The 23,680-nt window shown below is 40.2% G+C and overlaps 1 protein-coding gene across 7 annotated transcripts in view; it reads right to left on the reverse strand.

Moving 5' to 3' along the window:
• Window positions 1–23,680, reverse strand: part of LOC137299479 (mucin-2-like) — a 61,165-nt gene that overhangs the window by 18,358 nt on the left and 19,127 nt on the right. For 5 of the 7 annotated variants that reach the window (XM_067968243.1, XM_067968244.1, XM_067968245.1 and 2 more), the window contains exons 32-60: window positions 23,412–23,567; window positions 23,065–23,229; window positions 22,699–22,866; window positions 22,208–22,381; window positions 21,725–21,892; window positions 21,349–21,519; window positions 20,878–21,033; window positions 20,529–20,690; window positions 20,041–20,211; window positions 19,663–19,833; window positions 19,173–19,346; window positions 18,746–18,898; window positions 17,399–17,512; window positions 16,909–17,082; window positions 16,444–16,593; window positions 15,081–15,197; window positions 14,595–14,768; window positions 14,110–14,283; window positions 12,125–12,268; window positions 11,125–11,285; window positions 10,968–11,035; window positions 9,450–9,619; window positions 8,562–8,588; window positions 5,993–6,153; window positions 5,791–5,858; window positions 1,239–1,408; window positions 1,035–1,061; window positions 249–379; window positions 91–158 (exon numbers count right to left, since the gene is read on the reverse strand). In XM_067968243.1, coding sequence (XP_067824344.1) covers window positions 91–158; window positions 249–379; window positions 1,035–1,061; window positions 1,239–1,408; window positions 5,791–5,858; window positions 5,993–6,153; window positions 8,562–8,588; window positions 9,450–9,619; window positions 10,968–11,035; window positions 11,125–11,285; window positions 12,125–12,268; window positions 14,110–14,283; window positions 14,595–14,768; window positions 15,081–15,197; window positions 16,444–16,593; window positions 16,909–17,082; window positions 17,399–17,512; window positions 18,746–18,898; window positions 19,173–19,346; window positions 19,663–19,833; window positions 20,041–20,211; window positions 20,529–20,690; window positions 20,878–21,033; window positions 21,349–21,519; window positions 21,725–21,892; window positions 22,208–22,381; window positions 22,699–22,866; window positions 23,065–23,229; window positions 23,412–23,567 — 4,087 coding nt within the window. The remainder of the gene's footprint in view (window positions 1–90; window positions 159–248; window positions 380–1,034; window positions 1,062–1,238; window positions 1,409–5,790; window positions 5,859–5,992; window positions 6,154–8,561; window positions 8,589–9,449; window positions 9,620–10,967; window positions 11,036–11,124; window positions 11,286–12,124; window positions 12,269–14,109; window positions 14,284–14,594; window positions 14,769–15,080; window positions 15,198–16,443; window positions 16,594–16,908; window positions 17,083–17,398; window positions 17,513–18,745; window positions 18,899–19,172; window positions 19,347–19,662; window positions 19,834–20,040; window positions 20,212–20,528; window positions 20,691–20,877; window positions 21,034–21,348; window positions 21,520–21,724; window positions 21,893–22,207; window positions 22,382–22,698; window positions 22,867–23,064; window positions 23,230–23,411; window positions 23,568–23,680) is intronic. The other 2 variants (XM_067968241.1, XM_067968242.1) reach the window with 2 other exon arrangements.

Raw genomic sequence — 23,680 nt, forward strand, 5'->3', positions numbered from 1 at the left:
TTAACATTTTTGCAATGTTAAGTATTTTTACTAAACTTATAAACAATCTTGAAAGAAATGCTGATTAGATTTAATGTCAACATTTCTTACCTGAAATTGACAACTCTGCAGCTTGAGAATGTTCTGTTGATATCACTGTTAGTAAACAGCTCGTTCAACTGAAGGAAAGAAACAGTTTACAGTTTTAGAGAAAATAACATAATTAATTAAAATATATGTTTGTAATAATTCTTAAATTGTCATCTGACCTGAGAAGCAATAATATGTGATGCAGATTTGTACAGTTCAGAACTGGAATCTTGTAGACTTGCTGTCAGGGCCAAGTTAGTTATAATGAAGGTCACATTAAAATCAGTTGTGCTCACAATTGGTGATAGTGCTGTTAAGAAAAATTAGAAAAATATTAAACTGAGAATAAAAAATCTCTGTGACGGCATCATTTGTATTACACAAAGTGACAGCAAAATAAACTATGAATATCGAAACCACAGCAGAATATTTCAAGCCAGTGTTAGAAGTTTTTGAGGTGGGGTGAGACGGAAAGGATTGTCCAACAACTTTTTCTATCATGTACATGATCGGGACAGAAACTGCCCAACCAGTGATCATGTAATTGACTGCTTCTTTGTGTTGAAAATTCTCCTGATTTTGTTAAGTCTGTGACTGACTTGGAGTCTTCTGCTTATTTTTAAATTTGGACCACAGGTCTAATTCCAAGAACTATCAGCTCCTGTTCCAGTTACTTGCAGCTTCAGTGTCAGTCTATTAACATGCCTCACATTAAGGAGATAGGATGATATAGCACTCACAGAATCTCTGGTTAAAACTTCAAACATTCTCAATTTCAGAATTTACCTTAATGGTCAAATAGAAAAATAATGATGCAACAGCTCTAAATGGGAAGCATTGCACCTCCAATAAGGTGGGTGTATTTGACAATATATAAATAGGGTTTAATAAAGAATTTCCTTTGTTATTACCCACTGCAATAAAAGGAAATGTTAAGGAAACACAGAAACATAAACCATACTCACTGGGTGAAGGAACGGATTCATGATAACCTGAAAAATCAAAAACATGTGTCTTCTATAAAATGAGTCAGGTGGAAAGTAATCATAAAATATTGGGATAAAATTAATTGATTTGGTTTAATTGTCCTCAATTTGATCATGTTAACACATTCAAGTTGATAAAATGAAATCTAACAGAACAGAATATCTCCTTCAAATGCTAAATACCATTCACATAGAGGCTGTCATTATCCAGTAAATATGCTCCGAAAGCAGTGATGTTCTTCGTGTTGTCTCTGAACTCGTGGTACACAGTAACTTTATTAACCTCCTTTGGAGCAGAATCATTTCTGAAAGTGCAGACTGCATACACACTGGTGCCATCAATATTTGCCGGGCTGTAAAGTAGACGGATACACAATTAAGTGAATCAGAAAACATTATTTTGAAATCCTATTTAGCAGCTTTGATACTTCCCTGTGTATTAATTTTAAATAGTGGGGGTGAAATTTCTCAATGTGTTACAGCTAATATGTATGCCAGCTGTGTGTTATAGTGAACTGGTTTGAATCCGTTTATGGGATTAATCATGCAGAGTGACTTCAACATTTGAATATCGAATGTAGTCCTGATAAATTTTTTTGCTCAGTGATTCATTTGTTTAAAATAATGCCACCAGTGTCCGTACCACTGGTGTGTTTATATTGACAGAGCATCAGTACATTTTTGCCTATGTTCCCAAAATTCCTCCCAGAACCAAATCTGTTTAACGCAAATTAACACGGAGAGCTGATAACAGGTATTTGGCTCATTGATGGTTTGTAAACAGCAATTCAATGTGACTGTGCAAAATCATTCATACTTCCCATATCACCCGCTTTGTATTAAGGATGCATGCTGTAAAAGTGGCATTAAACCAGTCGAGAGAATTGGCAGAGTTCCAGCCTGGAACAGATCATGACAGATTTATAAATAGTGACTTAGCTGTTTCTGTCTTTATAGTAGCGTTGGTGTATCAGGAAATCTTGTTTTCTTGGATATATTTGAGGAAGAGTCATAAATAGCCAGGGAGGTCTGAAGCCATAGTGGGAGGACTATGAGAACCCACTATCCAAGGTCATTGAGGATCAATGTGTGAGAAGCCTATAGAAGTCATAGATCAATTGTGCCTTCTGCAGGAAGCAGACCCGCAGCTCAGGAGCAATATTAGTCTTTGTACATAGAATTACTTAGAATCTACAGCAGAGAAACATGCCATTTGGCCCAGCTGGTATATGTCAATGTTCTTACTCCACACAGGCCTCATCCACTCTAATTACCTCCTCCGACCCTGCACCCATATCCCTCTTTTCCCTTCTTCCTCATGTATACATCAAGCCTGCCTTTAAATACAACATTGCTATCTGCTTAAAGCAGACCATGTGGCAGCAAGTTCCAACTTCTCACTACTCTCTGTATAAGAAATTTTTCCTAAATTCTTTATTTGATCTATTAATGATTATCTTCTATTTATGTTCCATTGCTTTGGACTCACCCACAAGTGACAACGGTCTCTCCATATCCACCCTATCAAAACCGTTCATAATTTTAAAGACATCTATCAGATCTCCTCTTAGTCTTCCCTTTTCCAGAGGAACGAGCTCCAACCTGCTCAATCCTTCCTGATAGTTGCAGCCTCTAAATTCTGTTAACATTCTGATAAATCTTTACTGCACTTTCTCCAGTGTTTCATTATCCTTTTTTTATGATATGAAGAGCAGAATTGCACTCAGTACTCCAAGTGTGGTCTAAAAAGGTTTTATATCATTCTAACATTTCCTCCCTGCTTCTGTATTCGATTCCTTTAGAAATGAGCCCCAGTAATTTGTTTGTACAAATTGTGTTGCCACCTATAATGATTTATGTATCTGTATTTTCAGATCCTTTTGCCCCTCTACCCCACTGAGTTTCTTATCTTGCAAGGAATATGTGACCTCCTTATTCCTCTTAGCAATATAAACCACCTCACGCTTGGCTGTATTGAATTTAGTTTGCCATTTATCTGACCACTCTGTAACCCTGTTTACATTTTCCTGTATTTTGGTGCAGTCCTTTACCCACAAATTTGCTATCAACTGCAAATTTTGAAACCATACCTCCAGTTTCTGAGTCCAAATCATTTATGTTTCTGGCGACTAACAATGGCCTCAGCACAGATTCTGCGGCCGGGAGTTGTAATAGCGGCAATGCCATTGAATGTTTTTGCCACAGGCTCCTTCCAGGAAATGGCAGGAGTCTCAGCAAAGATCAATAAGTTTGTGATTCACAACTACATCACCCTGGTCACAAATTGACCTGCTGATGAATGTATTAAAATCAGTGCCAGCTTACAAGCACAGAAGAGGCTATCAGTGTTTTTCAATACATTTCTGGGACATAGGGTACCATTAACTCCATCCATGTTGTCATTTGAGCACACGTGTAACATCCGAACACTTTCAGCGACAGAAAAATAGGTCACTTGAGGAACATCCAAATGTTGCGTGAACACTGTCAAATCATTTATTATCTGAGCTTCCAGAAAGTGTAGAGTAAAGGTATACATTCAGAACGTGTGTAAAAAAAGTCAGAAATCGTAACACCTAATTGTTGCTCTATTTACGTGTAAGAATAATTTTTGTTTGTGACACATATCACACAATTTACTATCACTGTACTATTCATAGTTTCAGAGTCGTACAGTTCATTAATTAATAACTTTTTATCTATGTCATGTTTGTGCTCAAGTTGAGGGACTTTAGTACTGGGGAATGGAACACCTTCCATTCAAATACCCATTTCAGGTTCAAGCACAGTTAGATGCAGAGGAAACCTCCCCTTACTCTGCCTCACCAATGTGCTTCACACTCAGCGTCAGAAGAGCATCATCCACACGTACCAATAAACACATACAAGGACCAGCTTGCTCAGTGTTTTAATGGGAGTCTATTAAAGACAGCACATTCTATGTCATCTTTTATAGGCTGACATGGAACATAGAAATTACAAATTCTCAAATGTATGAGACAAATATTGCTCAAAACAATATAAACTTTAATCTTCAGTAAACACATTAATTGGATCAGTTGCCTATTACAGGAGATTTTCTTGGGTCTGTGCTCAGGAAAATCTCCCCTACTAATCTATGTAACAATTTAAATCTCACACCCCAAACAAATCTGCTGTTTGGTGAGCTACAGGAAATCTGTGCTGTTTACAGCAGTAGAAATTTTAATAGACATCAAACATAAAAAGTAGATGTTCAATTTCAATAATAATGATTTGAACACAGAACCAGCAACCAGAATTCTGTAGACTAACAGGAAATTTTAACCATTTTAACATTATTGCAATGTTAAGTATTTTTACTAAATTTTTAAATAATCTTGAAACTAACACTGATGAGGTTTAATATTGTAAAGAATCTTACAACACCAGGTTATAGTCCAACAATTTTATTTGAAAATCACAAGCTTTCGGAGATTATCTCCTTCGTCAGGTGAGTCACTCACCTGACGAAGGAGATAATCTCCGAAAGCTTGTGATTTTCAAATAAAATTGTTGGACTATAACCTGGTGTTGTAAGATTTTTTACATTTGTCAACCCCAGTCCATCACCGGCATCTCCACATCAAGGCTTGAATCAAACTGAGCAGAAATACAGATGTTCAATTTTTCCCTTTTGAAAGTTACTATTGAATCTGCATCCACCTCCCTTTTAGGCAATGCATTGCAGATCATAACAACTCGCTGAGTAAAAAAAAATTCTCCTCATCTCCCCCTGGCCTTTTTGCCAATTATTTTAAATCTGCGTTCTCTGGTTACCGATCCTCCTGCCAGTGGAAACAGTCTACTCTATCATAACCCCTCATAATTATGAACACCTCTGTGAAATCTAAGGAGAACGATCCCAGCTACTCTAATCTCTCCAGACAACTGAAATGATACCATTCTAGTAAATCTCCTCTGCACCCTTTCCAAGGCCTTGACATCCTTTCTAAAGTGTGGTACCCAGAAATGGACACAATACTCTAGCTGAGGTCTAACCAGTGATTGTGATTTATATTTGTTTTACACTGGTACATTTCAAACAGCATCATAAGAACATAAGAAATAGGAGTAGAAGTAGGCCATACGTCCCCTCAAGCCTGCCTCGCCATTCATTAAGATCATGGCTGATCTTCGGCCTCAACTCTACTGTCCCGCCCGATCTCCATATCCCTTGATTCCCCTAGAGTCCAAAAATCGATCTATCTCAGCCTTAAATATACTCAACGACTGAGCATCCACAGCCCTCTGGGGTAGAGAATTCCAAAGATTCACAACCCTCTGAGTGAAGAAATTCCTCCTCATCTCAGTCTTAAATGGCCAACCCCTTATCTTGAGACTGTGCCCCCTAGTTCCAGACACTCCAGCCAGGGGAAACAACCTCTCAGCATCTACCCTGTCAAGACCTCTCAGAATCTTGTATGTTTCAATGAGATTGCCTCTCATTCTTCTAAACTCCAGAGTATAGGCCCATTCTACACAACCTCTCCTCATTTGACAACCCTCTCATCCCAGAAATCAATCTAATCATGGGACATTCAACGGTACGTACAGCATTTGTTTGTGAGTGGTACGTTGTACAGTTACTAACAATTGCAAACTTTTTTTTACGTTGTTCAAGGAATTATTACCTTCTCACCCATAAACAATGCAGGTTTTTATTTTCAATTAATCTCGACACAGATTTTCAGTAAATAGCACTGATATCACTCACCTGAAGGAAATAACTTTGCAACTTGAAAACATTGCAGTAATCTTGCTCTTGTTGTAGAGGTCATTGAGCTGCAATAAATTCACAATCACAGTGTTAGAGGGAGAAGCTCTCAATGGTAGTAAAATATTTCAGTTAATCATCTTCTTTAATCAACATTAACTTATCTGGAAAGTAATAATTATTAGTATAATATATTGGTTACCTGGTGGGAAATAATATTTGATGCAGAATTGTACAACAAGGAACTGGAATCTTGTAGACTTTGTGTAAACTCTAAGTTCGTGATAACAAAGGTCACGTTGAATTCAATGGGTTTCACTTCGAGGCTTGGAGTTTGTGTTGTGGTCACAGTTGGTGGTATCGCTATCAGGAGACATTAGAAGAACATTAGACTGAGAATACAACAAATATCAGCGTCTCTATATTTGCAACATTTCTTCTTTGGAGTCAAGGTAAGCGAAAATGTGAGTGAATATTTCCAATCTGCCTGTAAATTAACAGCACTGTATTACTGCTTTAGTTCCCTCACAGAAGATAAGATACTCTTGAATAAGTTTCCCCATTGAGTCAGTGAATTTATTTGAAGAAGTCTGTTTTGTTCTGATTGAAACCGAAGTTGGTGATTGCTAGAGTATTCTTGCAAATGTAATTTTTCATTATTGTTAAGTAGATACAACCAACATAAATGAAAGATGTGCCAGGGCAATCTCATACTGTTTATGTGCTGTGAAGCTGAGAGGACAAGGAATATCAGGGACAACTAAAGACCATGCAGTCATCAAAGTTGTTTCTTCCAGAGCCCTGCTCTCCGAACTTAACATCCAGCTGTATTTTGACCATCACCACTGCTTTTGTCTCTACTGCCTTGTCTGGTAGATTCTTCTAAATATTTATTACTCTTTGATGCTTTTCCTTTTCTAATTTAACTTTTTACTAATTTCCATTCATGTTGTCTGGTTTACTTTGAAGTAATATTCTGGCTTTACCTTATCTATACCACTTCATGTTTTATATACTAAGAGGGGTTGTAAAGCTACAGAGTAGTGATTAGAGTAATAATTATAGGTTGTTTTAATTAGCTTGACATCCACTGGAAGGTACATGTCAGTTAATTCATTAATCACATCTTCCCAACAGGGAGCTGCGCTCAAAGGGAACATGGGTTGTAGATAGGGCTACAAGAATAATAATAAGGTTTTTACTTGGTTCCCTTTGGTGCAGTAATACTCACCATTGAGACCTCTCATGCACATGAAATTTTTGTCTAGGAGCACGACATATGAACATGCTCAAAATTATCTGAATTAACAGAAAGAAAGATTGAGAGGTTTGAGCCTTGGGAGTTGCGTGAAACCATTGCTGATATCTGAAAGCTGCTTTGAAAGTGAGGAAAGATACCACTTTCAGCAGTGCATCCACTAATTTACCATTGTGGTGTAGCCTGCTACTTTGCTGCTTAAGGATACAGGAGCTGTCCATGCTTACATTTTGCTACCTGCAGCACTGGGCACAAGTTGATATAGTCTGTTTGTTGGTGATGTTAACTAGTTTAACTTTCAGATACAGCCAGTCTGAGTGCCCACTGTCTGATCACAGAATGGACTTTGTGGTGGCATTTGAATCTTATTTTCTATGTAGCTTCTAAGGCCCCTTGAGAGAAAATGTTGTTTTCTCACTTGAATGTAAGCGTTATTATGCAAATCTATAAAGTTGATACTTTGATTTATTTACTTAAAAACAATGGCTCTGAAATGATGCCCTGGGATATTAGTGTACGAATGCTCAATGCGGTAAATTACATAGAATGTACAGCACAGAAACAGGCCATTCAGCCCAACTGGTCTATGTTGTTTATACTCCACACGAGCCTGTTCTCATTCTAATTACATCTTCCCACTCAGCCCCCATATCATTCCATTCTCTTCTTCCTCACTTCATTCACCTGAAATTCCACTGTTTGATATTTTAGCAGAGACATTAAAACCCATTTATTTTGAAAGGGTTAATATCTCTGCTAAAATAGTAGAGAGAAGTTTCAGATGAGCATGTTAAACATTCGTACACTAATATTCCACTGTATCATCTCATGACCTATCTCCTCCTGCACCTGTCACTGACCAACTGGGGAATATGACCAGAAGGACAGTTGTGTTTGATAATTACTTTTCTGCACAAATTCATTTCATACATAACCCAGAAGTAGATTGCATTTTATTACATAGGGGATTTAACTAAGTAGATTTTTCGTATCTGATCAGTAAATTGAGATGTAGAATTTTCTGGATATCATTATTAGATGGTTCTTTTTTCAATAAAGAAAGGAATGACTTTGTATAATACTCACAGTTACAATGTAGTGATTGTAATAAATAAACAGGCACCTGAGTTAAAAAGCTGCCTGCTTAGTGTAGTCACTGGTGATACTGACTGGATGATCATTTATCCCACTCACCAGACCTTTCAGCAACTGGAATTGTTATTTCTGAGTTTTAAAAGTTTTTACAATGTGTTTTCAACCAATACATTTTACAAGTCCTGGACATCAGTCATATTTTAGCATCCAATTAAATATAAGGAGCATGTATTAGTTGTAACGTAATCCTAAACAAATCTCTAAAGAATGTGCATATGATTTCACTATGTCTAACACACAAAGGAAATCTTCCCCATATGATCCTTGTCTCAGGTCAGGCTGTTGTAATTCAATATTACCTTTGTAGCGTTATTAAAGGGCAATATTAACTGAACAGAGAAATAATGATCGTACTTACTGGTTAAAGCAGCTGATTCGTGGTAACCTGAAAAAATAAATATAGTTGGAAAGGATGAATGAAGCTAGTTAAAATGCTTTCCTTTAAAACTGGAATTAATTACATGAGTTTGATATAAATTATGTTACCAGAGTCAGATACATGTGATGGCTTGGGTAAGATGTTTCACATTTTTTAAGAAATTGAGTGTTTCAAAATGCTAAAATGTCTTACACTCAGGATTCCACTTAAAAATGAATGTTACAATAACTGTGTTTTAGCTATTTTATCTCTTTGATTTAGGAATGAATAAGCAAGAGCCGGCAGACCAATAATGAGTAAGAGCCAGCACACCAAGAGCAAGAGAGAGTTCACAGATCAGGGGTGAATGAGAGGCAGCAGACCAGGGGTGAGTAAGCAAGAGCAGCAGACCAGGGATGAGTAAGAGCCAGCACACCAAGAGCAAGAGAGAGTTCACAGATCAGGGGTGAATGAGAGGCAGCAGACCAGGGGTGAGTGAGCAAGAGCAGCAGACCAGGGATGAGTGAGCAAGAGCCAACAGCCCTGAAATGAATGAGCAAGAGCCAGCAGATCAAGGATGAGTGAGCAAGAGCCAACAGACTAGGGATGAGTGAGCAAGAGCCAGTAGGACAAGAACAAGGGTCAACAGACCAGGGGTGAGAGAGCCAACAGATCAGGAGTGTGAGAGGCAGCAGATCAGTAGTGGCAGAGAACCAGAAAACAGGGGTGAGGGTGAACCAGGAGATTAGGAAGGGCAGAACTACACTAGCTAGAGAGGTGGTGGCAGGATGACAGTGTAGCTGGGAAGAGAATGCCTAGAAAGTAAAGATTTAACTGTTTACAGCATAAGTAAAAATAAATATATATTTGATTAAAATGAGCATATACCATCTATGAAGAGGCTGTTGCTGTCCAGTAAATATGTTCCTAAGATGGTGATGTTTTTTGTGTTGTCTTGGAATTCATGGTAGAGTAGAACTTTATCAACTTGCTGGGCAGTAGCACTCTTTATGAAAGTACAGATTGCCTCAATTGTACTGTTACCGTCACTTGCAGGTCTGCCACATACAAATACCAGGTGGTTAATTAGTTTTAAAATCTTAAACATAATACTGAATAACTGAATAACTGTCAACATTAGAAAGATATGTTTCTGTATAATTTGTTTGCAGAATAGATTTTATGAAATCAACTGAAAATAATCATTATTTCTTGAATGATGGTACATTACATGACATTTGAAAATACAATGAGGATCTTACACAGTTCTGTACATTTAGGTAACTGTACACATTGAAAAAGTTGAGGTTATTAATTGGCAGAAGGCTTACTACAGACTTCAATGCAAGTTAGTGGATGTGCTGCACTTGGCTTCCCTGACCTAGATTCCTGAAGCAGAGTGGCATTGAAGTTGTTTGATCAAAAAAGTGATTCTTACGGAGCACAAGGACTTGAATTTGATCTACCATTCATTCATTCTTTCTATCTTTCTTTCTTCCCCTCTTTAGAGGAACTGAGTGAAAAATCAAAAGGAATATCAACAACAGGTTGCTGAAGCCCTTCAGTAGAATGTCAGCATTGGTGGAGGCCTGGGGTCAGGTTACCTGACCACCTCTCACCCACGGTACTTGTGATCAACAGATTAAATGTTGCTACACAGCAATATACAACGAGGCTTCATTTCCAAATGGGTGATCTTCACATGGTTCACCCATTGTATTGGAGACACCATGATTCATGAGCCATGGGTGAGGATGGGGAACTCTGTGTTCTCCATTATTTTCCAATCATCTAAGAGGACATTCCTGAACAGCGGTAGTTCATTCAAAATCCTGTGTACCTGCTACATTAACCTCTGAGGCTCGAAGAACATATTCCTGCTATTTATAATCTCTGTTCTTTTTCTGTAGTCTTGACTAAGATAATAATTAACATGTATATTAACATTGTTCTGTCAAGCCCACTAGCCTGAGATGGTCTCTGCCCTATTATTTTAGGCTATTTGCAATCTAATAAAGTAGAAGTTCCTGTAGCATCCCCTGTTTACCTACAAGTACATTATTCAATTACTGAGGCAAAATCACTCTCTAGGAGCAAGCACTAAATTCCAAGATGTACGAAGTATATCACAGTCACACACTAATGTTAATTTGAGGTGGCTTTTGCTCTGTGAGGCAGATAGCAGGATGAGTTCTGTTAAATTGACGAAGGTTGGGTGTGTGGTGATTGCAACAGTGCAGTTAGGGAATTAGCTCATCAGATTAGGACAGTGAGTAAAGGATTTTCTTACACTCTATGTAATTTTATTTTTTTGAGTTATGTAATAAATACAGGTCATTTAAACTTTAATATAGGTTGTGCATTCATTTTGACTTGGAACTTTTACAGTAATAGTTAATTTCTTACCTGAAAGATACAGACCGACAATTCGAGAATGTTGAATTTATTTTGCTATTGTTATACAGATTATTGAGCTGTAGGAAATTAAAATTTAACATTTTAGTATGAGAAGTGCACTGAAATACAACATTTTATTCCCTAATGACTTAGATAACATACTTACCTTGTCAAGAATGTTGCTTGATTCAGCCGTGTACAGTGGGGAACTGAGATTTTGTAGACTTGGTGTGAATGGCAGTGTGAGCACATTGAAGGTTACATTAAAAATTTTTGTCTGAGTTTCTTGAACTGGTTTGTCTGTTACAGGTACAATGGGGGGTTCCACTATAAAAGAAAGAGGTGCAAAGCAAAATAAGCTCAAAAAAATTTAAATCCATCCAAATAAGGATTACAACTTATTAGGGAAGATCTTTCTGGGTGTGTGCCCAGCCACAGAAATTAGTCAATCGGAGCACACGCCCATAGAGGTACCGGCCCCATTTTCCTTTCTATGCAGCCATGAGCTGCAATTTGCCTGATTTTCTAATAGTCATAGTATCCAGGCGATGCAGTGGGCCTGCGAGGAGACCCACAAAAGTCTCCCTCTTAATTCCATTCAAAATTTTATTAAAGTCTACCCGCAGCCAGCCGACCCAAAGCTAATGAGGCCCGGCCCTCAAAATGCCCTGAATATGGCGTGGAAAAACTTACTGCCCCGTTCCCTCCAGACTCCATAATACCAGCCTGTGCCTCTGTCGCTCTGGCTCCCTCCCTCGGGATCAGAGCCCCCGTGGACCTACCTTCTTCTGGCCTGGAAGCTGGCCAGGCCACATGATAAAGAAGTGGCCAGCTTCCAGGCCAGAAGAAGGTAGGTCCCAATACTTAAGAGACCCAGCCCTCAAAATGCACCAGGCCTCCCGTCGGGTCTATCGGGCGGCCAGCCGGTGCGTTCCACTCGCAAGCCACCCACCCAGTTCATGAGAAACACCTACCCCCCCCACCCATCTCTCTGTACTCCTAACCATCAGGGATATTTCAAATCAAAATAAAAGTAAAACATTTCAAATGATGGTACAAAAATATACTTCGCAGACTAAAAGATCAAGAAAATGGAAAGAATGTCGACATAAATATACTTTACTCAATACTTTTATTCATTATCTCTCAGTTGTTCCTGTCTGTACCTGTCATTAGGCTGGTTGTTCGTGTTGTGGATGCTTCACTGGAGGTCACAAACGCTGCTGAGGTTGTTTCAGGTGCAGATGTGGAGGTTTGAATAGATGTAGAAGGTGTTTCTGTTACTAATGGTGTCAGACTAGACGATGATTCTGTTGCACAAAATAGAACATTCAGACTGTTACACCAGTGCTCATGCATCAGACAGTCAGCCTTGTCTTTTGTCTGCAAATCTCCCACTTTACAGATGGTGAAGCGTAGGTGCTGCTGCATTAGGTGATTGTGGGATAGAATTCCGATGTTGGCACAATAGGGGGATTGAACGTTGGAGCAAACTCCGGCTCTTCCAACCTTCCGCCCATTCATTTCACATACAGCAGACTCAGGGGTGGGTGCTGCACAACCTCTCTATGTCCGAACCTCAGGTTGGGCTGTATATGGGGGGTTCCTGGACTCTCCAGAGATCCTGATGGGTATGCCACCCTAAGGCCCAGCGGCAGAAAGCAGGTATAGGTGCTGTTCTGGGCTGAAAGAGGATGCCACTAATCGAATGGCATTTGACTTAGGAGCTTCACCAAAGATTCTGGCAGCACTTTTCTCTTTGGTCTGGCAGGCCTGGGGTTCTCCCTCTCGGAGCAGCAGATGCTACTCCAAAATCATATCATTTATGCTGGGTGGGTGCTCCTGCAGAACCATGACTGATGCAGGCACCTGCCCCTATTGCAGTAATGACCTTGCCCTGTGAGGCAAAAGCATCATCACACTTTCTGTGGGGAGATTTTTACCCTCATATTTTAACACAAATTAACTGCACAGTGTAAGTTCATTGATTCACACACATGCTGGGATGCAGTGGCAATTCCGTGTCACAGTGTGTCCTCTTCAAGCTTCCGACATCTCAATACTCAATCTTTGTTAGTAGGAAAAGTTGACATGTAAGAGGTGGGAGCAAATATGAGCAGGGTGAGTCGATGGCCTCAATACTAAGCCCCGCATGAAGGGTGGGAGAAGGTCAGGGGGGGGAATTAAAAATGACAAAAGGGGAAACACAACACCAACACCCCGTTTTTACAGCAGAGGGTTTCGAGGTGTCCGAGTATGCCGCTGTGTATACTTCATTAACATCCTTAAATCAGGCTCCCACAGTGCAAATGGGAGCCCGATTTAAATTTTACAGTTGCTGCGCAGATTTCCCAGGGGTCGGTAAACCTGGCAGTGAAAGGGTGACGGGTGCTGCCAGCTCCACAAGGTAAGTGCCTTTTACAGCATTCCTTGTGGGCCAGGAGGAGCTGGAGTACTCCACCCGGCTCCTCAAGGAAGCCTTTGGACTCCCCTCTGCCATTCGCGGCCTCTCTCTCCTCCCCCCCCCCGCCGTAATCGGCGACTCCCCTGCCAAGCCCCGATGGCCTCCTTCTCCAAGCCCCGGTCACGACCTCCCTCCACAACCCCTAAGCCCCGATGGTTCTCTCTCCCCAACCGTGGCCGATGTCAAACCCCCACAAGCCCTGAGCACCAACCTTCCCCCCTCCCGATTACTGGAGACTGTCCCCAAGGGACCCAGGCTGCGGCCACCTGCCGCTGGTTATTAGGCCCGGCAGCCGGCCAGGCTATCAATTTGACCGGTTGCTGGGCGGGAAACGGAAGAAAAAAATGTTAATGAGGTCCTGCCGTTAAATTCAGCAGGACCTCCGTGTCCCCGGCCGTGCTGGGTTCTTCAGACTCCCCGCACCCTCCCCCCACCCGTAAATATCAGAGCCTGTGTTTCTGTTGTTGCTGATGACATCATTGGATCTGGTCTGCATATTTAAAACAGGACCCCACTTCCTTCCTGCTTGCTTGCTTAAAAGAGTAGGTTAATGTGGAGACTCGCAGGAAGAAAGCGGGATCAGTGGAGGTAACTGAAATCCATTTATTTTAATTGCCCCCGCTCAGTTTCCACCAGGTAGAAGCACTTACTATTGAAGCCCAGTAAAAAGTGTACTAGTATACTCACCACTTGTTGTTGAAGTGAGTGGTGTTGTTGAGATTGTCGTTGATTCAATTGTCGATGCTTCAGCAGAGGTCCCGGTAGTTGTTGTTGCTGTTGGACTTGTTGAGGTGGGAAATGATGTAGAGATCGGAGTTGCAGTCGAGGTCTGTATACTTGCAGTCAATGTTTCTGTTGTTGCTGTGAAAATGTTGTCGTTATTGAGGCAAACAGGAAACTTGGAACAACATACTAAGAATTGTACATTAAAGACAAACTGCAATTTTTTGTTAAAACTCATATATAATGCTAATTACTCAGTAATATAACAAAGCCATGTTGCAACAGCAGCAAAGCACCATTTGACATTTGCACTTGATCCTCCTCTGCATAACTAGTGGATAAAATACCATGATGATATTTTGTTATTATTCATTATGTGTTTCTAATCCTGCAGTAGCTTGAAAGGAATCAACATGAAACTGCTGATAAAAGTGTACTGATATACTCACCAGTTATTGTTGAAGTGAGTGATGTTGTTGAAATTGTCATTGATTCAGCTGTCGATGCTTCAGTAGAGCTCCCTGTAGCTGGTGGTAATGTTGTACTTGTTGAGGCGGGAGCTGAAGTAGAGGTCAGTGCTGCAATGGAGGTCTGTGTACTTGTAGTTGATATTTCTATTGTTTCTGTGAAAGTAATTGATGTCGTTATTGAGGCAAACAGCAAACTTGGAATAACATATTCAGAATTGTGCATTACAGACGAATTATGTTTTTTCTAATATTTTGATGTAATGCAAATTACTCGGTAACATAGTCATGTTGTAACAGCAGGAAAGCTTCAAGTGACATTTGCCCATAATTCTCCCCTGCATTATTGTAGCTGACAACATACCACAGAAATATTTTGCTGTTTTTTCTCAAATATGTTTCTCAACTTGCATTAGATTGAAAGGAATCAGAATGAAACTGGTGATAAAAGTGTACTAATATACTCACCACTTGTTGAAGTGAGTGGTGTTGTTAAGATTATCGTTGATTCAGTTGTCAATGCTTGACTGGAGCTCTCTGTAGTTGTTGGTAGTGGCATACTTGTCGTCGATATTTCTGTTGATGCTGTGAAAGTATTTGAAATCGTTATTGAGGCAAACTGGAAAATTGGAACAACATCCTACGAATTGTGTATGAAAGATGAACTGTGTTTTGTTAACTATTTGATGTAATGCAAATTATTTAGCAATATAACATATCCATGTTGCAAAAGCAGCAAAGCACCAAGTGATATTTGCACATTTTACTCGCTTGCATAATTGGAGCCGACAACATACCACGACAATATTTTCTCGTTCTTTCTCAAATAGAACCATGGAACCATAGAAAAGATACAGCACAGAAGGGGGACATTCGGCCCATTGTGTCCGCGCCGGCTCGAAGAACAACCAGGTGCCCATTCTAATCCCACCTTCCAGCACCCAGTCCCTAGCCCTGCAGCTTACATCACTTTAGGTGCAGGTCCAGGTGCTTTTTAAAAGAGTTGAGGGTCCCTGCCTCTACCACCAATTCAAGCAGGGAACTCCATACACCCATCAACCTCTGGGTAAAAAAGTTTTTCCTCAAGTCCCCTCTAATCCTTCCGCCAGTCAGCTTAAATCTATGTCCTCTAGTTCTTGAACTCTCCGCTGGGGGAACCAGGTACTTCCTGTCTACTCTATCTAGGCCCCTCATTATTTTGTACACCTCAATCAAGTCTCCCCTCAGCCTCCTCTGCTCCACGGAAAACAACCGCAGCCTATCCAATCTCTCCTCGTAGCTGCAATTTTCAAGCCCTGGCAACATTCTTGTAAATCTTCTCTGCACTCTCTCCAGAGCAATTATGTCCTTCCTGTAATGTAGTGACCAGATCTGCGCACAATACTTCAGCTGTGGCCTTACCAGCATTTTATACAGTTCCATCATTATATCCCTGCTTTTGAATTCTATACCTTGGCTAATAACAGAGAGCATTCCGTATGCCTTCTTCACAACCTTATCTACCTGTACTGCCACCTTCAGGGACCTGTGCACATGCACTCCAAGGTCTCTCACTTCCTCTACCCCTCTCAATATATTCCCGTTTACTGCGTATTCCCTTTGACTGTTTGCCCTCCATAAGTGCATTACCTCACACTTCTCCGGGTTGAACTCCATTTGCCACTTTTCTGTCCATTCCACCAACCCATTGATATCTTCTTGGAGTCTACAGCTATCCTCTTCACTATCAACTACACAGCCAATTTTTGTGAAAATGTGTTTCTCAACCTGCATTATATTGAAAGGAATCAGTATGGAACAGCTCATGAAAGTATACGAATATGCTCATTACTTGTTGAGATTGTCGTTGATTCATTTGTCGATGCTTCAGTAGAGGTCCCTGTAGTTGTTGGTACCGTTGTGCTTATTGAGGCGGGAGCTAATGTAGAGGTCGGTGCTACAGTGATAGCCTGTGAACTTGCAGTCGACGTTTCTGTTGTTGCTGTGAAAGTAGTTAATGTCGTTATTGAGGCAAACAGGAAACTTGGATCAACATTTGAAGAATTCTGCATTAAAGACGAACTATATTTTAGTAACATTTTTATGTAATGGAAATTACTCATTAACATAATATTGCCATTTTGCAACAGCAGCAAAGTACCAAGTGACATTTGCACACGATTCCCCCCGATTATTGTAGCTGACAGCATACCACAGCAATATTTCGTTGGTTTTTCTCAAATGTATTTCTCATCCTGTATTAGATTTGAGAGGAATCAGAATGAAAATGGTGATAAAAGTGTACAAGTATACTCACCACTTGTTGTTGAAGTGAGTGGTGCTGTTGAGATTGTTGTTGATTCAGTTGTCATTGCTTGAGGAGAGCTCCCTGTAGTTGTCTCTCCTGTTGCACTTTTTGAGGCGGGAACTGGTGTGGAGGTCAGTACTGCAGTGGTGGTCTGTGTACTTGCAGTCGACGCTTCTGTTGCTGCTGTCAAAAGAGTTGATGTCATTATTGAGGCAAACAGGAAATTTGGATCAACATATCACGATTTGTGCATTAAAAACAAACTGTGTTTTGTTAACACTTTGATGTGATGCAAATTATTCAGTAATATAACATCGCCATGTTGCAACAGCAGCAAAGCACCAAGTGACATTTGTATATGTTTCTCCCCTGCATAATTGTAGTCGACAACATACCACAACAATATTTTGTTGTTCTTTCTCCGATGTCTTTCTAAACTTGCATTAGATTGAAAGGAATCGGAATGAAACCATTGATAAAAGTGTACTAATATACTCACCACTTGTTGAAGTGAGCAGTGTTGAGATTATTGTTGATTCAGTTGTCAATGCTTGAATAGAGCTCACTGTAGTTGTTGGTAGTGGTATACTTGTCGTCGATATTTCTGTTGATGCTGTGAAAGTATTTGAAATCGTTATTGAGGCAAACTGGAAAATTGGAACAACATCCTACGAATTGTGCATGAAAGATGAACTGTGTTTTGTTAACTATTTGATGTAATGCAAATTATTTAGTAATATAACATATCCATGTTGCAAAAGCAGCAAAGCACCAAGTGACATTTGCACATTTTACTCGCTTGCATAATTAGTGCCGACAACATACCACGACAATATTTTTTCGTTCTTTCTCAAATAGAACCATGGAACCATAGAAAAGATACAGCACAGAAGGGGGCCATTTGGCTCATCGTGTCCGCGCCGGCTCGAAGAACAACCAGGTGCCTATTCTAATCCCACCTTCCAGCACCCGGTCTCTAGCCCTGCAGCTTACATCACTTTAGGTGCAGGTCCAGGTGCTTTTTAAAAGAGTTGAGGGTTCCTGCCTCTACCACCAATTCAAGCAGGGAACTCCATACACCCATCAACCTCTGGGTAAAAAAGTTTTTCCTCAAGTCCCCTCTAATCCTTCCGCCAATCAGCTTAAATCTATGTCCTCTAGTTCTTGAACTCTCTGCTAGGGGAAACAAGTACTTCCTGTATACTCTATCTAGGGCCCTCATAATTTTGTACATCTCAATCAAGTCTCCCCTCAGCCTCCTCTGCTCCACGGAAAACAACCGCAGCCTATCCAATCTCTCCTCGTAGCTGCAATTTTCAAGCCCTGGCAACATTCTTGTAAATCTTCTCTGCACTCTCTCCAGAGCAATTACGTCCTTCCTGTAATGTGGTGACCAGAACTGCGCACAATACTCCAGCTGTGGCCTTACCGGCATTTGAGACAGTTCCATCATTAGATCCCTACTTTCGTATTCTATACCTTTGCTAATAACGGAGAGCATTCCGTATGCCTTCTTCACAACCTTATCTACCTGTACTGCCACCTTCAGGGACCTGTGCACATGCTCTCCAAGGTCTCTCACTTCCTCTACCCCTCTCAATATATTCCCGTTTACTGCGTATTCCCTTTGACTGTTTGCCCTCCCTAAGTGCATTACCTCACACTTCTCCGGGTTGAACTCCATTTGCCACATTTCTGCCCATTGATATCTTCTTGGAGTCTACAGCTATCCTCTTCACTATCAACTACATGGCCAATTTTTGTGAAAATGTGTTTCTCAACCTGCATTATATTGAAAGAAATCAGTATGGAACAGCTGATGAAAGTAAACTGGTATACTCATTACTTGTTGTTGCGATTGTCGTTGATTCATTTGTCAATGCTTCAGTAGAGGTCCCTGTAGTTGTTGGTACCATTGTATTCATTGAGGCGGGAGCTAGTGTAGAGGTGGGTGCTACAGCGGTAGCCTGTGTACTTGCAGTCGACATTTCTGTTGTTGCTGTGAAAGTAGTTAATGTTGTTGTGCATTAAAGACGAACTATATTTTGGTAACATTTTTATGTAATGGAAATTACTCATTAACATAATATTGCCATGTTGCAACAGCAGCAAAGTACCAAGTGACATTTGCACACGATTCCCCCCGATTATTGTAGCTGACAGCATACCACAGCAATATTTTGTTGTTCTTTCTCAAATGTGTTTCTCATCCTGTATTAGATTTGAAAGGAATCAGAATGAAAATGGTGATAAAAGTGTACAAGTATACTCACCACTTGTTGTTGAAGTGAGTGGTGCTGTTGAGATTGTTGTTGATTCAGTTGTCATTGCTTGAGGAGAGCTCCCGGTAGTTGTCTCTCCTGTTGCACTTTTTGAGGCGGGAACTGGTGTGGAGGTCAGTACTGCAGTGGTGGTCTGTGTACTTGCAGTCGACGCTTCTGTTGCTGCTGTCAAAAGAGTTGATGTCATTATTGAGGCAAACAGGAAATTTGGATCAACATGTTACGGTTTGTGCATTAAAAACAAACTGTGTTTTGTTAACACTTTGATATGATGCAAATTATTCAGTAATATAACATCGCCACGTTGTAACAGCAGCAAAGCACCAAGTGACATTTGTATATGTTTCTCCCCTGCATAATTGTAGTCGACAACATACCACGACAATATTTTGTTGTTCTTTCTCCGATGTCTTTCTAAACTTGCATTAGATTGAAAGGAATCGGAATGAAACCGCTGATAAAAGTGTACTAATATACTCACCACTTGTTGAAATGAGTGGTGTTGTTGGGATTATCGTTGGTTCAGTTATCGCTGCTTCAGTAGGGGTCTCTGTAGTTGTTGGTGTTATTGCACTTGTTGGGGTGGGCGCAGAGATAGAAGTCTGTGCTGCAGCGGAGGTCTGTGTACTTGCGGTCGATGTTTCTGTTGTTGCTATGAAAGTGGTTGATATCGTTATTGAGGTAAACAGGAAACTTGGAACAACAAACAAACAATTGTCAATTAAAGACAAACTCCTATGTTTTTTGTTAAAACTCGTATACAATACAAATTACTCAGCCACGATTTAATTGAATCACAGTACGGCTAGAGGGGCTGAATGGCCAACTTCGGTTACTTTGTTCCTATGTTTCTACTCACCAGTTGTTGAAGTGAATGGTATTGTTGTGATTGTCGTTAATTCAGTTGTCGATGCTTGAGTAGAGGTCCCTATAGTTGTTGGTGCTGTTGTACTTGTTGAGGTAGGAGCTGATGTAGAGGTCGGAGCTGCAGTGGGGGTCTGTGTACTTGCAGTCGATATTGCTGTTGTTGCTGTGAAAGTAGTTGATGTCATTATTGAGGCAAACAGGAAACTTGGAACAAAATACTAAGAATTGCGCGTTAAAGTCAAGCTGCTATGTTTTCTTAAGACTCAAAAATAATGCAAATTACTCACTAATACAACGTAGCCATTTTGCAACAGCAGCAGAGCACTAAGCGGCATTTGCACATGATTCTTCCCTGCATTATTGTAGCTGACAACATGCCTTACAGTACTTTGTTATTGTTTCATTTTGTGTTACTAATTATGCATTAGATTAAAAGGAATCAGACTGGAACAGCTGATAAAAGTGTACGAGTATACTCACCACTTGCTGAAGTTAATGGTGTTGTTGTGATTGTTGCTGATTCAGTTGGCAGTGCTTCAGTTGAGCTCCATGCAGTTGTTGATACTGGTGTACTTGTTATGGCCGGAACTGATGTGGAGGTCGGAGCTGCAGGAGTGGTCTGTGCACTTGTAGTCGATATTTCTGTTATTGTGAAGAAAGTAGTTAATGCGCTATTGAGGAAAACAGGAAACTTGGAACAATATACTATGAATTGACCATTAAAGACACACTTCTATGTATTGTTAAATCTCATATATATGTGTCACGGAACGGGCTCGAGGGGCGAAATGGCCGACTCCTGTTCTTTTGTTCCTATGTTCCTACTCACCATTTGTTGAAGTGAGTGGTGTTGTTGTGATTGTCGTTGATTCAGTAGAGGTTCCTATAGTTGTTGGTACTGTTGCACTTGTTATGGCCGGAGCTGATGTAAAGGACGGTGCTTCAGTGGTGATTTGTACATTTGTAGTCGATAATTCTGTTGTTGCTGTGAAAGTAATTAATGTCGTGATTGAGGCAAACAGGAAACTTGGAATAATGTACTCAGAATTGTGCCGTAGAGACAAACTATATTTTATTAACACTTGATGTAATGAAAATTACGAATTAAAACAATATAGTCATGTTGTAACAGTAGCAAAGCACCAAGTGACATTTGTTCACAATTCTCCCCTACATAATTGTAGTCGACAACATACCACGACAATATTTTGTTCTTCTTTCTCGGATGTCTTTCTAAACTTGCATTAGATTGAAAGGAATCAGAATGAAACCGCTGATAAAAGTGTACTAATATACTCACCACTTGTTGAAGTGAGTGGTGTTGTTGAGATTATCGATGATTCAGTTTTCGCTGCTTCAGTAGAGGTCTCTGTAGTTGTTGGTGTTATTGTACTTGTTGGGGTGGGAGCAGAGATAGAAGTCTGTGCTGCAGCGGAGGTCTGTGTACTTGCGGTCGATGTTTCTGTTGTTGCTGTGAAAGTGGTTGATATCGTTATTGAGGTAAACAGGAATCTTGGATCAACATACTAAGAATTGTCAATTAAAGACAAACTTCGATGTTTTGTTAAAACTCATATATTATGCAAATTACTCAGCCACGATTTAATTGAATCACAGTACGGCTAGAGGGGCTGAATGGCCAACTCCTGTTACTTTGTTCCTATGTTCCGACTCACCAGTTGTTGAAGTGAGTGGGGTTGTGATTGTCGTTAATTCAGTTGTCGATGCTTCAGTAGAGGTCCCTATAGCTGTTGGTAATGTTGTACTTGTTGAGGCAGGAGCTGATGTAGAGGTCGGAGCTGCAGTGGAGGCCTGTGTAATTGCAGTCAATATTGCTGTTGTTGCTGTGAAAGTAGTTGATGTCATTATTAAGGCAAAGAGGAAACTTGGAATAACATCCTCAAAATTGTGCATTAAAGACAAACTATATTTTATTAATACTTGATGTAATGCAAATTACGAATTAAAACAATATAGCCATGTTGTAACGGTAGCAAAGCACCAAGTGCCATTTGCACACAATTCTCCCTTAAATAATTGTAGCCGACAACATACTATGACAATATCTTGTTGTTCTTTCTCAGATGTCTTTCTGAACTTGCATTAGATTGAAAGGAATCAGAATGGAACATCTGATAAAAGTGTACTAATATACTCACCACTTGTTGTTGAAGTGAGTGCTGTTGTTCTGATTGTTGTTAATTCATTTGTCGATGCTTCAGTAGAGCTTCCTGTAGTTATTGGTACTGTCGTACTTGTTGAGGCGGGAGCTGATATAGTGGTTGTCGTTGCAGTGGGGGTCTGTGCACTTGCAATCGGTGCTTCTGTTGTTGCTGTGAAAGTAGTTGATGTAGTTGTTGAGCCAAACTGGAAACTTGCAACAACTTACTAAGAATTGCGCATTAAAGACAAACTGCGATGTTTTGTTAAGACTCATATAGAATGCAAATTACTCACGAATGCAACGTAGCCATGTTGAAGCAGCAGCAGAGCACCAAGTGGCATTTGGATATGATTCTTCTCTGCACTATTGTAGCTGACAACATGCATCTACAGTACTTTGTTATTATTTCATTTTGTGTTTCTAATTCTGCATTAGATTGAAAGGAATCAGACTGGAACAGCTGATAAAATGTACGAGTATACTCACCACTTGCTGAAGTCTGTGGTGTTGTGATTGTTGCTGATTCTGTTGTCGATGCTTCAGTTGAACTCCCTGTAGCTGTTGGTTTGGTTGTACTTGTTATGGCCGGAGCTGATGTAGAGGTGGGTGCTGCAGTGTTGGCCTGTGCACTGGCAGTCGATGTTTCTGTTGTTACTGTGAAAATAGTCGGTGTCGTTATCGAGGCAAACAGGAAACTTGGAATAATGTATGAAGAATTATGCATTAAAGACAATTTGCGCTGTTTTGTTAAATCTCATCTATATTGGAAATTACTCAGCCATGATCTAATTGATTGGCGGAACAGTCTCGAAGGGCTGAATGTCCGACTCCTGTTCCTATGCTCCTACTCACCACTGTTTGTTGCAGTGAGTGGTGTTGTTGCGATTGTCGTTGATTCAGTTGTCGATGCTTCAGTAGAGGTCCCTGTAGTTGTTGGTAGTGCTATACTTGTTGAGACAGAAGCCGATGTAGAGGTCGGTGTGGCTGAGGTTGACTGTGCACTTGTAGTCGATATTTCTGTTGTTGTTAAGAAAATAGTTAACGTGTTATTGAGACAAACAGGAACCTTGGAACAACATAATAAGAATTGTCCTTTAAAGACAAACTTCTGTTTTGTAAAACCACATTTATGTTTAGTGGAATGGGCACGAGGGGCGGAATGGCCTAAACTATTCCTTTGTTCCGATGTTCCTACTCACCAGTTGTTGAAGTGAGTGGTGTTGTTGTGATTGTCATTGATTCAGTGGAGCTCCCTGTAGTTGTTGGTACTGTTGTACTTGTTGAGGCGAGAGCTGATGTAGAATTCGGTGCTTCAGTGGTGGTTTGTACACCTGTAGTCGATAATTCTGTTGTTGCTGTGAAAGTAGTTAATGTCGTTATTGAGGCAAACAGGAAACTTGGAATAACATACTTAGAATTGTGCATTAAAGATTAACTCTATTTTATTAATACTTGATGTAATGCAAAT

This window comes from Heptranchias perlo, chromosome 29 (assembly GCF_035084215.1).
Source record: "Heptranchias perlo isolate sHepPer1 chromosome 29, sHepPer1.hap1, whole genome shotgun sequence".
In the NCBI taxonomy this organism is placed as follows: Eukaryota; Metazoa; Chordata; class Chondrichthyes; order Hexanchiformes; family Hexanchidae; genus Heptranchias; species Heptranchias perlo.